The sequence below is a fragment of the Sander lucioperca genome, chromosome 7, assembly GCF_008315115.2.
Source record: "Sander lucioperca isolate FBNREF2018 chromosome 7, SLUC_FBN_1.2, whole genome shotgun sequence".
NCBI lineage: Eukaryota > Metazoa > Chordata > Actinopteri > Perciformes > Percidae > Sander > Sander lucioperca.
In genome coordinates, this window is record NC_050179.1 from 33,093,449 (window position 1) to 33,106,555 (window position 13,107).

Sequence of the window (13,107 nt, forward strand, 5' to 3'; positions counted from 1 at the left end):
ATTTAATGTGAAATTCTCCTAAAAATATATAAAAAAATTAAATGTAAAAAATATAAATAAAAAATAATGTCCTTGTGTTGACTTCGGGTCACAATGACCCGTTTTACATTTTTGTTTTATATCAGAAAATATGGGACTTAGAAATAAGCGCTGAAAATGTGTAGAAGAAAAATTTCAAACGTTGGAAAAAGCAAAAACAAATTGTGAAAAAAGGCGTCAAAAACGTCGAAAAGAGTGTTTTTTTTTCAAGGTTGAAGGGAAGACAACACAAGGGTTAAAAAGCCTCTTGGATCAGCTGGAAAGTGCATCGTCACAAAGCTGAAAACAGGGCTGTTTTTCTGACATCATGAAAAGTTTCAAAACTTTTTAGAGATACGTGGTTCTCACAGGACAGTGACGCTACAAACACATGATGATCTTATAGAATAGGATGCATCGCTGGAGATTAAACTACCCAACAGTTTATAAATGAATTAAAACTAGCACAACCATAAATATCTACAGTAGTAAAATAGACAAAAAACATAACTCAGATTTGAATGAATTCAAATAAAATCCATGTTAACCACAGTATTGGTTTGCCTCCAAGAAATTACTTTATTTTTTTTAAAAGGTTTACAATTCCTCAATGGAGGATCTGTCAAAAAAGACTCCACATAAAATCAGACAAAACAGTAAAAACGTATCCTTTGATTGGAAAAACATCCAGTACAGCAATCGGTCAGAGCACGTTTAGCCTAGCTAGCTTAGCACAACGACTGGAGGCAGGAGGAAACTTCTATTCTACGGCTACATGTAGTTCCGTCCTGCCTCCAGTCTTTGTGCTAAGCTAGCTAGGCTAAATATGCTCTGGACCTAGCACTGTTCAGAAATTAAACTGGTATCCATCTTCTTATCAGACAGAAAAGAACTGACTTTTTCCAAAATGCCAGACTGTCCCTTTTAAAGCAACACCAAAGATTCTTTTGTACCTTAAAATAATGTTTCCAAAATTGTTTCAGTGGTTCATCAACTCGTAACAGGGTGAACGGCACTTCTGCATTCGCTTTACGGCCCTCTATCGGCTATAACCGCACTATGCAAGTTTGCCAGATCGGGTAGCGGATCTGTAGTTCGGATGAAACATAAGAAACTACAATGGACAATTCCGCTTCCAACCTGTAGGGGGACCGAAGGGGAAAGGTGATTTGGTGTTGCTTTAATGATAACTCGGTTTCTTTTCCCACCAAGCCGTCAGCTGTCAGACGAATCAGGAGGACTCGGCCGGTGGATCCGTCTCCTTGTCTTGGCTCTGGTTGGGACGGTTGGACAGCGCGTCCTCTTTGGACAGCAGGTTGTTTTTGCGGAGGTGGCAAGCCTGCTGGTAGGGGGGGCGTATGGGCGGTTGGGTGGGGGGCGTGTACTGGTACTGTTTACCAGCATCCAGCTGAAGAAAGAAAACAGTCAACAGGTGTGAGGTTGTGTTTGAAGAATGGTAAAAAAAACATCAAAAGTAGAACCAAGAAATCTTAAAATACCCTTTAATTTATCTTTAATTTACCCCTAAAAACACACCAAACACCTTAAACAACATCAAGGTGTTTGGTAGCTAGAGATCCTTTAATTTGAGAAACATTACCGATACATTACTTTCCCCTTAATTCACATATTAGTTAAAAGTATTCGACAAATCCAAGGGTTTCTTAAAGGGATAGTTCAGATGTTTTGAAGTAGGGTTGTATGAGCTACGTCTCCATAGTATGAGCTACGTCTCCACAGTCAGTCACACTAAAAAAAAAAATCACAATAAATGAATTTATCTATTAATCATCTCCTTAAAAATCCAGTGAAATACCTCAATTATAATACTGCATTGAGCACAATTACTGAATGACTAAAAATGATTGTTTTAATGTAAGAACCATGTTTCTGTTGCTTAGTTTAACTCCGTGAAGATAAACCTGTGTCTGGTCACCTGCAGAGGGTAGGTCCTGTCTGAGTCGAAGGCGCTGAGGTCACCGCACGCCAGGAAGGGAACGATGACGCGGTTTGGACCCTCTAACTGGTTGAAGTCCACATCTGGAGGACAGAGACCAGAACACACTGAGGAGAAGCAGGAGCAGGGCACGCAGGGGAACTAAAGGCATCGCGATATCGACTAAGCCAATATACACATCGCGAAAGGCTGCAACTAGAGCTGGGTATCGTGACTTTAAATGACATATTTCCCTTTTCCTTAGACATCCAATTTAAAGACCGAATAGGTAACTAAAACATCAAATATAAAAAAATCAAAGAATATGTATTTTTTTACGCTCGTCTTAAGGATTTTTTCAAAACATGACACTTGTTTGCATTAATAGAACAGCTTTTAAATAGAGAAATGAGTTAAGCGGCGCCGTCTGACTTGTCACCAAACATGGTGAAGGGAAGTGACGCTGCTTCTATCTCCCAGTGGCATCGTGATTCTGTTCTGACTGCGTTCACGTGTTGGGTTTTCCTGATCCAGATCAGATATCCATAGCACGTACGGCAAAAGGGCTCATAGTTACCGTAGGAATGATCCAGCAGAGGGTTGGACATGTTGGGGACGTAACCTTCAGGAGGAGAGTAATTCTGACACACCACGAAGGCCTCTGCACACAGACGGACAGACAGACAGACAGATACTGTAAGTAGTCAACAGAGTTCTAGCTAACACCACAGATCCAGATGCAAATTAATGTGGTAAAATCTGCTTTTACTCTGAGTTCAAATTATTTTGTCAAACATTCTGGGCATGTCAGATTTTACTTCTTTCAATTGGATAGCAGCCCTCAGTATAAAAGTCTCAGGTGTGTAAATGATTCAACCAGAGCTAGGGGAAGGATTCGGGGGGGGGGGTGTTACTCACCAATGCTAGAGTTCCTGCTGCTGCGAGGCTTGGCGCAGGTCACACCACTGAAGAAGATCTTCAGCTGGGAATACAGCAGAGTCACGTCTTTACCTCTGAAGATCTGAACAACACGGGACAATGAGGGGTTAATACAGTGTGACACAGCGTTACCTCCGCCCACAATGCACCACTGCATTAAACTACTTTTTCACTTAATTACTTTCACTGTGGGAGTTACGGGGCATTCAGACCCAAAAAAAAAAAAAATGGATCCGGCGATTTGCGGCGGGGGTAGTGTCAATGGAACGGCCCTTTTCTGTGACGTCCTGTTGTGTTCTTAAAACAACCCAACAAAGCACAAGTAGACTTTATATTTCACAGACGCACTAGTCCCATTCAAAATGATTTCTTTTTTTATTTAATAGTTTATTTAGATAGGGACAGTGCATATTAATGGACATCAGTACAAGTACACAATGTAAATATGCTAGAGTTAGCACCATAGCTAATTTTCATCTATGAAAACAGTAACAAGCATGCAACACTCTCATAGTTTAAGAGGCAAGACAAACACTAACAACAGTCAAGACAAAATACAACAGAACATGTGATTGTCACACATAGTGAAATGTGTGAGGCAGTTAAAAGTGAGTGCAGCTTTGGTTTTCTAAAAGCCAGAATTTTAAATGAGTTTCGAAATTGATGTATGTGGGACAGTCCCTTATTGTGGAGGGCAGGCTATTCCAATAGTTATTTCCCTTTACTGACAAAACAGTTTGTCCAAAAGTGGTGCGCCTAAAAGGTATTACACAGTCCCCTTTGGTGGAGGCCCTTGTACTACCACCACTCTCAAATCTTTGAAAGAAATCATTCAGTGGGGGCGGGCCACGGTGATGTATAACCTTATATACAAAACAGGTACTTAAAATTCTCAAAACTCAATAGTTTGTGTTTTTCCAGTATGCTACAGTGATGAAATGATACCGCTTTTTTATCCAAGATTTTAATGGCTCTCTTGAAGAGTGCTTCAATAGGCATAAGCGTTGTCATGTTAGTTAGAGACCAATTGAATGGAAAGACCTGCATTTTTGCCGGACCGTCGGACGGCCGACGCAGGCTGTCTGAACCCGGCCTTATCCAGAATGTGTTTTTAGGCCAACGAGTTTGGTGTTTGGACAAACAAACAAGATATAATGTGTGAGCTTTTAGAGGTGCTGATAGGTGGACTTTGTTTCCATCGAACAGAGCCAGACCGGTGTCCATCTGTTTCCATTCTTTGTGCTAAACTAAGCTAACAGGCTGCAGTTTCAAGTTTGAGTTAAAACTACATTTAATACCGAATAACATTAACGTAACATTACAAATAGGGCTGTCAGCATTAACCCGTTAATCGCGATGTGATAAAGGGCCGAGCATAACGCATTAATTTTTTTTTAAATCGCATGCCGCCATTTATTAATTTATTTTACACTTCACTGGGCTTTGCGTCGTGCCTAACAGGCTACTATTTTGACCCTTTGCAGCACCGTTACTTATCATCAAGCTGCCACTTCCTCCTAACACATCCTGCTGCTGCAGGCTGCAGCATGATGGAGAAACACTCCATGCATGCTGCAAACGCTGTCTCATTAACCGGGGATCACTGGACGTCAGTGAGTAATCAACATTATTTAGGAGTTACTAAACACTATATTGACTCTGGTAAGGATAGGGATTTTTAGTTTTTTAGTTAGGTACTTGGAGGAATTGTGCAATAATGACAGATTCACACATTTTTCTTTTGTTTACAGTAAATAAATAATTACAAATCTTAAAATCAAGTTCATAAAGTAACTTTCTTTGCATTCATTTGATTCCCAACCAAGATACACTGGTAAAAATTGCTTTCCATTGTTAATATATACTTAAAAACTGTTCTGAAATGCAAAATAATAGAATTTTAATCATGTGATAAAATATGCGATTAACTATAGAAATTCAGCGATTAAAATTTTTTTATTGTTTGACAGCCCTAATTACAAAATGTGTTCTTAATAAACCATATGAATGAAAGTTGGACTCACCTTGGCCACAAACGTCCCTCCAGGTTTCAGGACGTGAGTTGTGATGTTCAGAGCCTGAGAGACAAACAGGTGTCAGTATGACATCACAGACCGACAGGTGACCACAAAACACACCTCTGTACTCACGGCCAATAGGAGCTGAGCCTGGATGTACTCGTCCACGTCATGGAGCCCGGTCACTATGGAAACAGAACAGGAAATAACTCCAGACAGCTGAATGCATGTTTTTCTTTTTTTAAAGGGAGACAGGAGAGACTTAAGATCAGGGCCACGTTCAGCCTCGACAAAACATAGCAACACGTTTTTTTTTAACTGAAACGGGGGTGCGTTGAACACCCTGTTGTGTGCGCAAGGCGCTCTGCCTTTTTATTACCACGAGTTTCCAGACACGTCTCTGCTGATTGGGTATCACCTGTGACACGCCCACCAAACGAGAGAAAACAACTCAAAGCGGTCGCACGCCGTTCCGAGGAAACCTGTCGTTCAACCAGGAATCCGTAGCAAAACGGTGCACACCGTTTTGAGATTGAACATGCCCCTGGTGAGGACAGACAGGAAGTGAGCATCTCACCGTCTGGAGCGCCGTCACACACCACCAGGTCGGCCGGCTGACCCTCAAAGTGACGGATGATCTCCTGCGCTGTCGACACCTAAGAAGAAGAAGAAGAAGAAGACACAGGTCATGCCAAGCACTGACGCACTTCTTCTTGCTTTTTACAAACCGGGACGAGTCAGATTTACGTCATTCAACGGACGACAGCGGGACAAACACTAACGACTTGTTAAAAGGATTGGTTGTCCTGCTCCTTACAGATGCAACAGGATGGTTATTTTATTTTATTTTTTGATTTCTTTATTTAAAAGGGACAACACACATTAATCAACATGTGTACAGAGTCCAACGTGTAAATGTGCCAGATTTAGCCATACAGGCTAATTTTCATCTGCAATCCCTAGCAGGTTGATGGCTTAAAAACAATAGATACACTACAACAATACAACAAATACACATAAAACAAGAAAGACGTAGGCATAGACAAGTAAAAATAACAACCACTATTCCAGATCAGGACAACTGGCAGGTTGATGGCATGAGAAAAACATAACACAAGTATCATACACAGTAGACACAGGTCAAAGTGCATAGACACACTAGAGCTGGGCGATATGGAGAAAATCAAATATCACAATATTTTTGACCAAATACCTCGATATCAATACCACAACAATATTGTAGGGTTGACTATTGATGCTTTCACAAAATAGTTACACAATGAGATTTTTGATAAATAATCTTCAGTAATGTGGATATAATGACTAAGTGGGTAAAGTTAAATAATAGAACAGTTACAACAGTCTGGTAAGTTCAGAAAAGTACATCACTTTACTGTAATGCAGCCTTTAAAACCAGGAAACGACACCACTTATGTCATATCACGATATTACGATATCCAAAATCTAAGACGATATCTATTCTCATATCGCGATATCAATATAATATCAATATATTGCCCAGCTCTAAGACACACATTAGAACGCATCAGCAGTAGTTGTGTTTGTGGATTGTGTGGTTCTATATTCCACTCCCCCCCTTCTGGCCCCGCCCCGTGCCCCCCTTCTAGCCCCGCCCCGTGCCCCCCTTCTAGCCCCGCCCCCGTTCCCCCCTTCTGGCCCCGCCCCGTGCCAAAGTGGAATAAAAGAAGAGCCAGCAACGATGGTTCCGCGTTACGTTTTGTTAATTCCTGCAGTGGAAAAGGGCGATTAGAGTCACACCATCAGATTCATGGTGTCGTCACCTTGGTGATGTCTCCCTGGATCTGAGTGACTCCGGGCAGAGGAGCCATGGCCTGCAGGTCCACTGCCACGATCTTCACCTCCTCCCCCGTCTCACCCTTCTCCTCCTGCCCTCTGAGTGGAAAAACCAAACAATCGATCACTTCACTGTTGGTATTTGTTCAAATCCATTTCATTTCTTTCTGCGTGACCGTATGTTTATTTAAAAAAAAAAAAAAGTCAAACCTGAGTTTCCGACTGAGGACCTGACTCCAGCTGCCAGGAGCTGCACACAGATCAACTGCTCGGTTCACACCTAAGGCAGAAAAAAAAACATTAATAAATGTCAAATCAGCCATTTATTTAAAGACAGCAGAATAATACAATCAGAGACAGGCGCAAATAGGGATACCAAAGAGAGTTTAGACCGATATTTTCCGCCGCAATACTCGGGCCGGGCCCTTGATCAAGCATTTGTGTTTTTTGAATCATTACTTTATTAGCCTAATTCGGTAGGGAGAAAGCTATGCCTCTCCAGCTTCTCCCGTCGCTCTGGTTGGATGTCCTAACCTGACTCGAGTGTGAGGGAAACTGGGCTACATCGTGTCTCCCCCCTCTGCAGCACTGTTGTCAGCCAGTGCGTCAGCATGCAGACCGCGGCGAAGGACAGTATTAATTAGGTGATCGAGACAAGAAAGGCTGCCTTGATCTGTTACCCAAACTATCCGGCTGAAGGAGCTAGGGTCGAGCTTTTTTTTTACGTTTCTTCATTCGGATCCATTTGCGATCCGTTCCATTCTGAATAAACAAACAGCGCAGTTTACATGCGTAAATTAACATTAAGATAATTCTAAACAGATTTCTGTAGTTCAAACAACTCTGAATGGTAGTTAAGAACGTCAGTTATAACGGCCCACGTATTAAAACATTGTCGGGTTTAAAATCGGGCTCGGGCTCATAATTCCAGTTAATGTGTCGGGCTGGGCCAGGCCGGGCTCGGACACAACGTGCACGGGCTCGAGTAGGGTCAGGCTTGATATTTTTCTAAGCTCTAATACCAAAGGAGTCCCAAAGGGCCCATAGAGAGAGAACCAGACTCGAACCTACTAGAGATGTTCCGATACCAATACCAGTATCGGAAAGGCCTCCAAAAGCTGCCTAAAATGCTGGTATCGGAAAGTCCTGGAGTTTATCCACCGATCTGATACCTTTTCAGCATTTAGCCCCAAAGAAAATCTACTTTAAAGTTGTATTTATGTTCTTTTTCCGCTATGACTGACTCTCAAACTGGATAATAAAAGAAAGTTCTATGGCGTTTATTGTTTGTGTTTGTTCTTGTTTCACAAAAAGTTGAACCCATACAACAAAGATAGAAATCGTATCACATCCATACAGGGGTACTAGTACACATCTGTTAAAACATAATAAAATATACAACACACTGGTATCGGATCAGTACTCGGTATCGGCCGATACGCAAGTTCAGGTATCGGAATCTGTATCAGGAAGCAAAAAAATGGTATCAGTCAATCTGTAGTTTATATTGTCTCCAGGAGGGTGTAATGTAGGCGGGGATATTTAGGTGTCCTGAGCCCATCAGGCGTCCTGCGGGTCTCACCTGTGAACAGGTTGAACTCGTGGTCGAGCTGCAGCAGCTTGAAGGCGCTCCTCGCTCTCCAGCCCTCCTCTTTGGCCAGACGGTAGTAAATGTCCCGCTTGTCTTTGGAGGAGCGACCCATCCTGACCTCTGACCCCACGGTTTGGAAAAAACACACACACACACACACACACAAACACACAGAGACAAACAGACATACAGAGACACAAACACACATACATACAAACATACAGAGAGACACACACACACACACACACACACACACAAACATACAGAGATACAAACACAGACAGACACACAACATACCACATATTATATACACATACAATACAATATACATACTGGTTTTGTTTTAGTGGAATCACTGCAATGATGTGATGACACGTTGTGATAAACAACAAACTATTTTTTATATTTTTTTTTACCATTATTGTATTGTAAATTATTATTTCTTGTGTATTGGTCAATGCAAATAGTAGTTCCAACATTGCCAAATACCTTTAAAGCATCACCTGTGTCCACTATCAATATCAGTCCGTCTGTTCCAACCAAAAAACGTTAAACCGTGCTGTGTGATCCGACTAAGAAAGTCAAGATTTTACTAAAAAGGTTTGACATTTGGTTTATTCTTTATTAGCCGAATTACGGAGCACCTCTTGATGAATCTAAAAATGTATTTGTTCAAGAATTAGTAAACAATGTTATCGTGCTGAAGACCCGTTAACTTGATCTAATTCACTTTTTAAACAGGGTTTGGCTTAGAGTGCACAAGAAACTGCATATTTCATGGCTGTTTGAGCTTATCGTCTGACGTTAGCGCAGCATATGTCTCTGGGTTAAATATATACACACTTTAACTAAACTATACATATAAAACAATAGTATATTTTCTCATTTTAACATACTTTATTAAGCATTAAGAAACTATTTTACTTACTGTTCACGTGCAGTTCCGGTGTTGATGATGGAAGGACCCCTGCTGGTAGGTAGCTGTCCCCGAAACGCCTGTTCAAAACAATATGGTCCAGCTGCAGCTTGCGTCCGCTCACGCCACGCCCCCCGCTCACGCCACGCCCCTTATTTTCTTCGCCTTCAAAATAAAAGCCAGTTTGGGGTGGAACTATAGAATGTCAGTTCATATTGTATTGGATTCGTTTTTTTAATTTGCTAATACATAATACATTGAACTGCAAACAACAATCATCAGTTCATGTTTTTTTATTTGCTAATTTATAATACAAACAACAAAACTTCAAATATGTATTTAAAAAAAAATCTATATCCGTAGTATAATTTCAATCCCTCTCACCACTGCATAGATGCTTGGAAATGTATGCATTTGACTTTGTTTTAAAGATGTGGGGTCAGAAGTGGAGGAAGAATAAGATATTGATGACAGGAGGAAGGAAATAACAGGATTATTTGGCAATGGGAAAGAAACAGGGGACAATGCCTTAGTTAAGGGAGTTTTTCCTCGCTACTGTCGCACTAAATGCTTGCTCTTGGGGGAATTACTGGAATTGTTGGTCTTTGTAAATTATAGAATGTGGTCTAGACCTACTCTATCTGTAAAGTGTCTTGAGATAACTCTTGTTATTTTATACTATAAATAAAATTGACTTGAATGAGATAATTTGTTGCTAATAACATTTTATTCAAAAACAAAATCAAAACATATGGTATGTATGTCACAAACAGCAGATTACTTACAGTAAGGCTTAGAAGAACATGTTTGGCACAGTTAAAAGCCAACAAGTAAGAGTGTTTTTTTAAGGTGAAGTTAGAAAGAATATCAATCAATAGAGAGTCAATAGACAGAGCCTGTTAACTTTCTCTAGGTCAAACACAGAAAATTGTTAAGAGTCAGGAAATAAGGCAGGACTGCCTGATTAAAACTACTTGACAAGACAAAATAAAGCAGATAGGTTTTATGCTTTGGACTAAATAATATAACTTTGGGTTTATTCTCATTCTGCTGTAAAAACGTTTCAGTCAACCAGGCTCCTGGAGATGATAATAATTGGTTAGTTTACTGTAATTATTAGGTTCCAAAGGTACATACTGTAGGTAAATCCGTACCTGTACTGGTCTATTCTTGTTTTGCACATGATAATATGTTGTGCACAACTAGGATAATAAATAAATGAAGGGGAAGGACCGAATCCTCTGATTCTGATGATTATGCACTGGTGAAATCACAGTAATAAACATAATATAATTATATTGTGATAACGTTTTGACTTATATACTAATGAGCTATAACACTATTTAGGAGAAGAGAAGTGAAGCCGGATAGGCTTCACAGCTACAGACTGTTTAGATTCAATGTTTCACCTGTTCAACATGTCTGGACTGTGGGAGGAAGGAAGGAAACCCACACGGACATGGGAGAGATCGTGACTGTACTGTAAGTAAACACAACCACATGCAAACACATGCTGCTGAACACAGAAAGACCCCCGCTGGTTTGAAACAAGAACATTCCTGCAGTAAAAGTGCTGAACACTGAGTCAACCATGAAGATGTGGATGTAAATATATATGAGAGGACATGTTAGATTGACATGAATGGGGCTGGGTAGGGATTTGCCTTCTTGTAGTTTTTCTTCATCTTATTCATCTGTTCTCCATCAAACCCTCCTTATTTTGTGAGAGTAATTGTTGTGTTCCGAACAACCTTATGTAAGTATTTTAGAGTTTTTGGTACCCTGGTGATCAATGAACAATCTTTTTCACCATCTCTCTTCGGGTTGACCTCTGGTCTGAGAAGATGAACCTGTTCTTCTCTCAGGAATTCCCGTCTCTCTTAAAGTTTTCACTTATCCAAATATTTCAAAATCTACTGGATGGATTGACACAACGTTTGGTGCACACATAGCTCAGGGTGTCTCTAGGGTCACAGCAAAGTCCCAGCTTATTGGAGGACACAAAAAGGTGGGTGACAGCAGCTGTGTTTGTTGCATGGGTAGGTCCTGGTAATGCAACTACTGTCTGTGTGTGTTCTCCTTTTCCTGGGCTGGTCGCAATAGAGTACATTTGAGTAGAAGGCTCTCTCTAGATTGAAGCACTAAAAGAGAAAAAGAGAGTAAATAAATGCAGCAAGTACGTATTAAATTATTTTTTCACACCCCTTTGTTACATAAAAAGAATAGTAATTGTATTATTTATTTGTTACATAAATCTAATTTTCCTTTTTCAGATGCTCAGAGCTATTTGTTAAAAGTTCAATGACAAAGTAAATGTCCTGGGGAGCATGTGTCAGGGTGTACATACAAAGTAATCAGTTCTGTTTCTTCTGATGTTTAAAATACATCTGACAATGCAGTAATGATGTTGTGAAATGTCATGTAGCAATAATAATGAAGCCAGATATGCCAGACCGCATTATTATTTTACTATTATTATATTACTCTGTGTTGCTTTTATTCAATTTGAATACATTTATTAACTTTACAACTACTATTGTGACACTGCATTTTGCTGTACTTTAATGTGTAGGTCTTAAATTTCATTCACTGTTCACCACAGTTATGAGGCGATACCAAAATTTGCAGTCAGTTATTTCAATAAAACATGAGATATTTAATATCACATTGTATGTTTTTCAAAAAAAAATACCTGCATGTTTAACTGTGTTTGGCTTGTGGCCCTGTAAATGAGGGACCAGCTTACACAAGTCTCCCTTCTTTTCACAAAGGGGACACTTGTACTGTGAATCACAGGTCGGTACCAACTGAGGATCATTGTGCTCTGGCAGAACAGACTGAAGAGAAGAGGAAGAAATGATGTATACAACACAATGTTAGTAAAAGAAGCTTTAACTTTTGAATGTAGCCAATTCTCAATAACTCAAATTACATTAAAGTGACTATGTCACTTTGTAGTGTTTCTGAAACTCTGTCATATTTCATTTAATAAAAACTATCATCATCTGAAGTACCTCACTCAAACACACACACACACACACACACACACACACACACACACACACACACACACACACACACACTAACTGTCAGAGTTAGCTTAACTCTGACAGGCTAAGCTAACGTTAGCATACACTGACACAGCTAACTTTAGCATACTTTTAACACACCCTGTTAACTATAAGCTATCATCAACATCAATAGCTGTAGATAGTAGCCTAATATTAATTTTAAACAAGCCGGGCTAAATAACTATTATCAGTAGCTTACCTGGTACTCACTGGCAATATGAAGCTGTAAGTCGGACGTGGCGTGAGCGGCAGGGGGGCGTGTCGTGAGCGGATGGTGGGGGCGTGGCGTGAGCGGACGGGGGCGTGGCGTGAGCGGCCGCAAGCCGCAGCTGGACCCTTCTCGTTCAAAATGACGTTGGCATACCAACCATCTTTGCTAGTTGTTGGTAGCGGCCACACGGTGTCGCCGCAGACACATGGAAGTGCTCTCTACAGAAACAACGTGTGTAAAAACCATAGACTGTATATAGTCTATGGTAAAAACCTAATACATCCATGGTAAAAACCTCCTGAAGGAATATCACAGAAAATATCACTGAGTAAGTAATGGGTCCAAGCGTTCTGTATTAAAGAAGAAACAAACCAAAAGGTAAATTAAATATACATAAATATTGGATTGGATATGTTTTAATGTCACTGATGGGAAATTTGGTTATTTTAAAGTGGCCATATTATGCTCATTTTCAGGTTCATAATTGTATTTTGAGGTTGTACCAGAATAGGTTTACGTGGTTTAATTTTCAAAAAACACAACATTTTTGTTGTACTGCACATTGCTGCAGATCCTCTTTTCATCCTGTGTC

General features: G+C 40.3%; 1 protein-coding gene and 1 long non-coding RNA gene across 4 annotated transcripts; both read right to left on the reverse strand.

Moving 5' to 3' along the window:
• Positions 1-547: 547 nt before the first annotated feature.
• ftsj1 (FtsJ RNA 2'-O-methyltransferase 1) lies at positions 548-9,323 on the reverse strand. Of its 3 annotated transcripts, none has more exons than XM_031279796.2 (12): positions 9,246-9,311; positions 8,821-8,847; positions 8,309-8,444; positions 6,937-7,006; positions 6,714-6,825; positions 5,489-5,567; positions 5,044-5,096; positions 4,918-4,971; positions 2,873-2,975; positions 2,532-2,615; positions 1,955-2,058; positions 548-1,426 (listed from the first exon to the last, which is right to left on the reverse strand). In XM_031279796.2, the coding sequence occupies exons 3-12, from the start codon at positions 8,427-8,429 to the stop codon at positions 1,250-1,252; spliced, it is 957 nt and encodes a 318-aa protein (XP_031135656.1). In that variant the 5' UTR covers positions 8,430-8,444; positions 8,821-8,847; positions 9,246-9,311; the 3' UTR covers positions 548-1,249. The 3 variants fall into 3 exon arrangements, with proteins under 3 accessions (XP_031135656.1, XP_031135655.1, XP_035858900.1); XM_036003007.1 differs by lacking the exon at positions 8,821-8,847 and having other exon boundaries at positions 562-946; positions 1,203-1,426; positions 9,246-9,323; XM_031279795.2 differs by lacking the exon at positions 8,821-8,847 and having other exon boundaries at positions 9,246-9,323.
• A 1,590-nt stretch (positions 9,324-10,913) lies between these two features.
• On the reverse strand, positions 10,914-12,566 carry LOC118495423. Its single transcript, XR_004897829.1, has 3 exons — positions 12,504-12,566; positions 11,926-12,070; positions 10,914-11,374 (listed from the first exon to the last, which is right to left on the reverse strand). It is a non-coding gene; the product is annotated as an uncharacterized LOC118495423 (long non-coding RNA).
• Between the last annotated feature and the right edge of the window lie 541 nt (positions 12,567-13,107).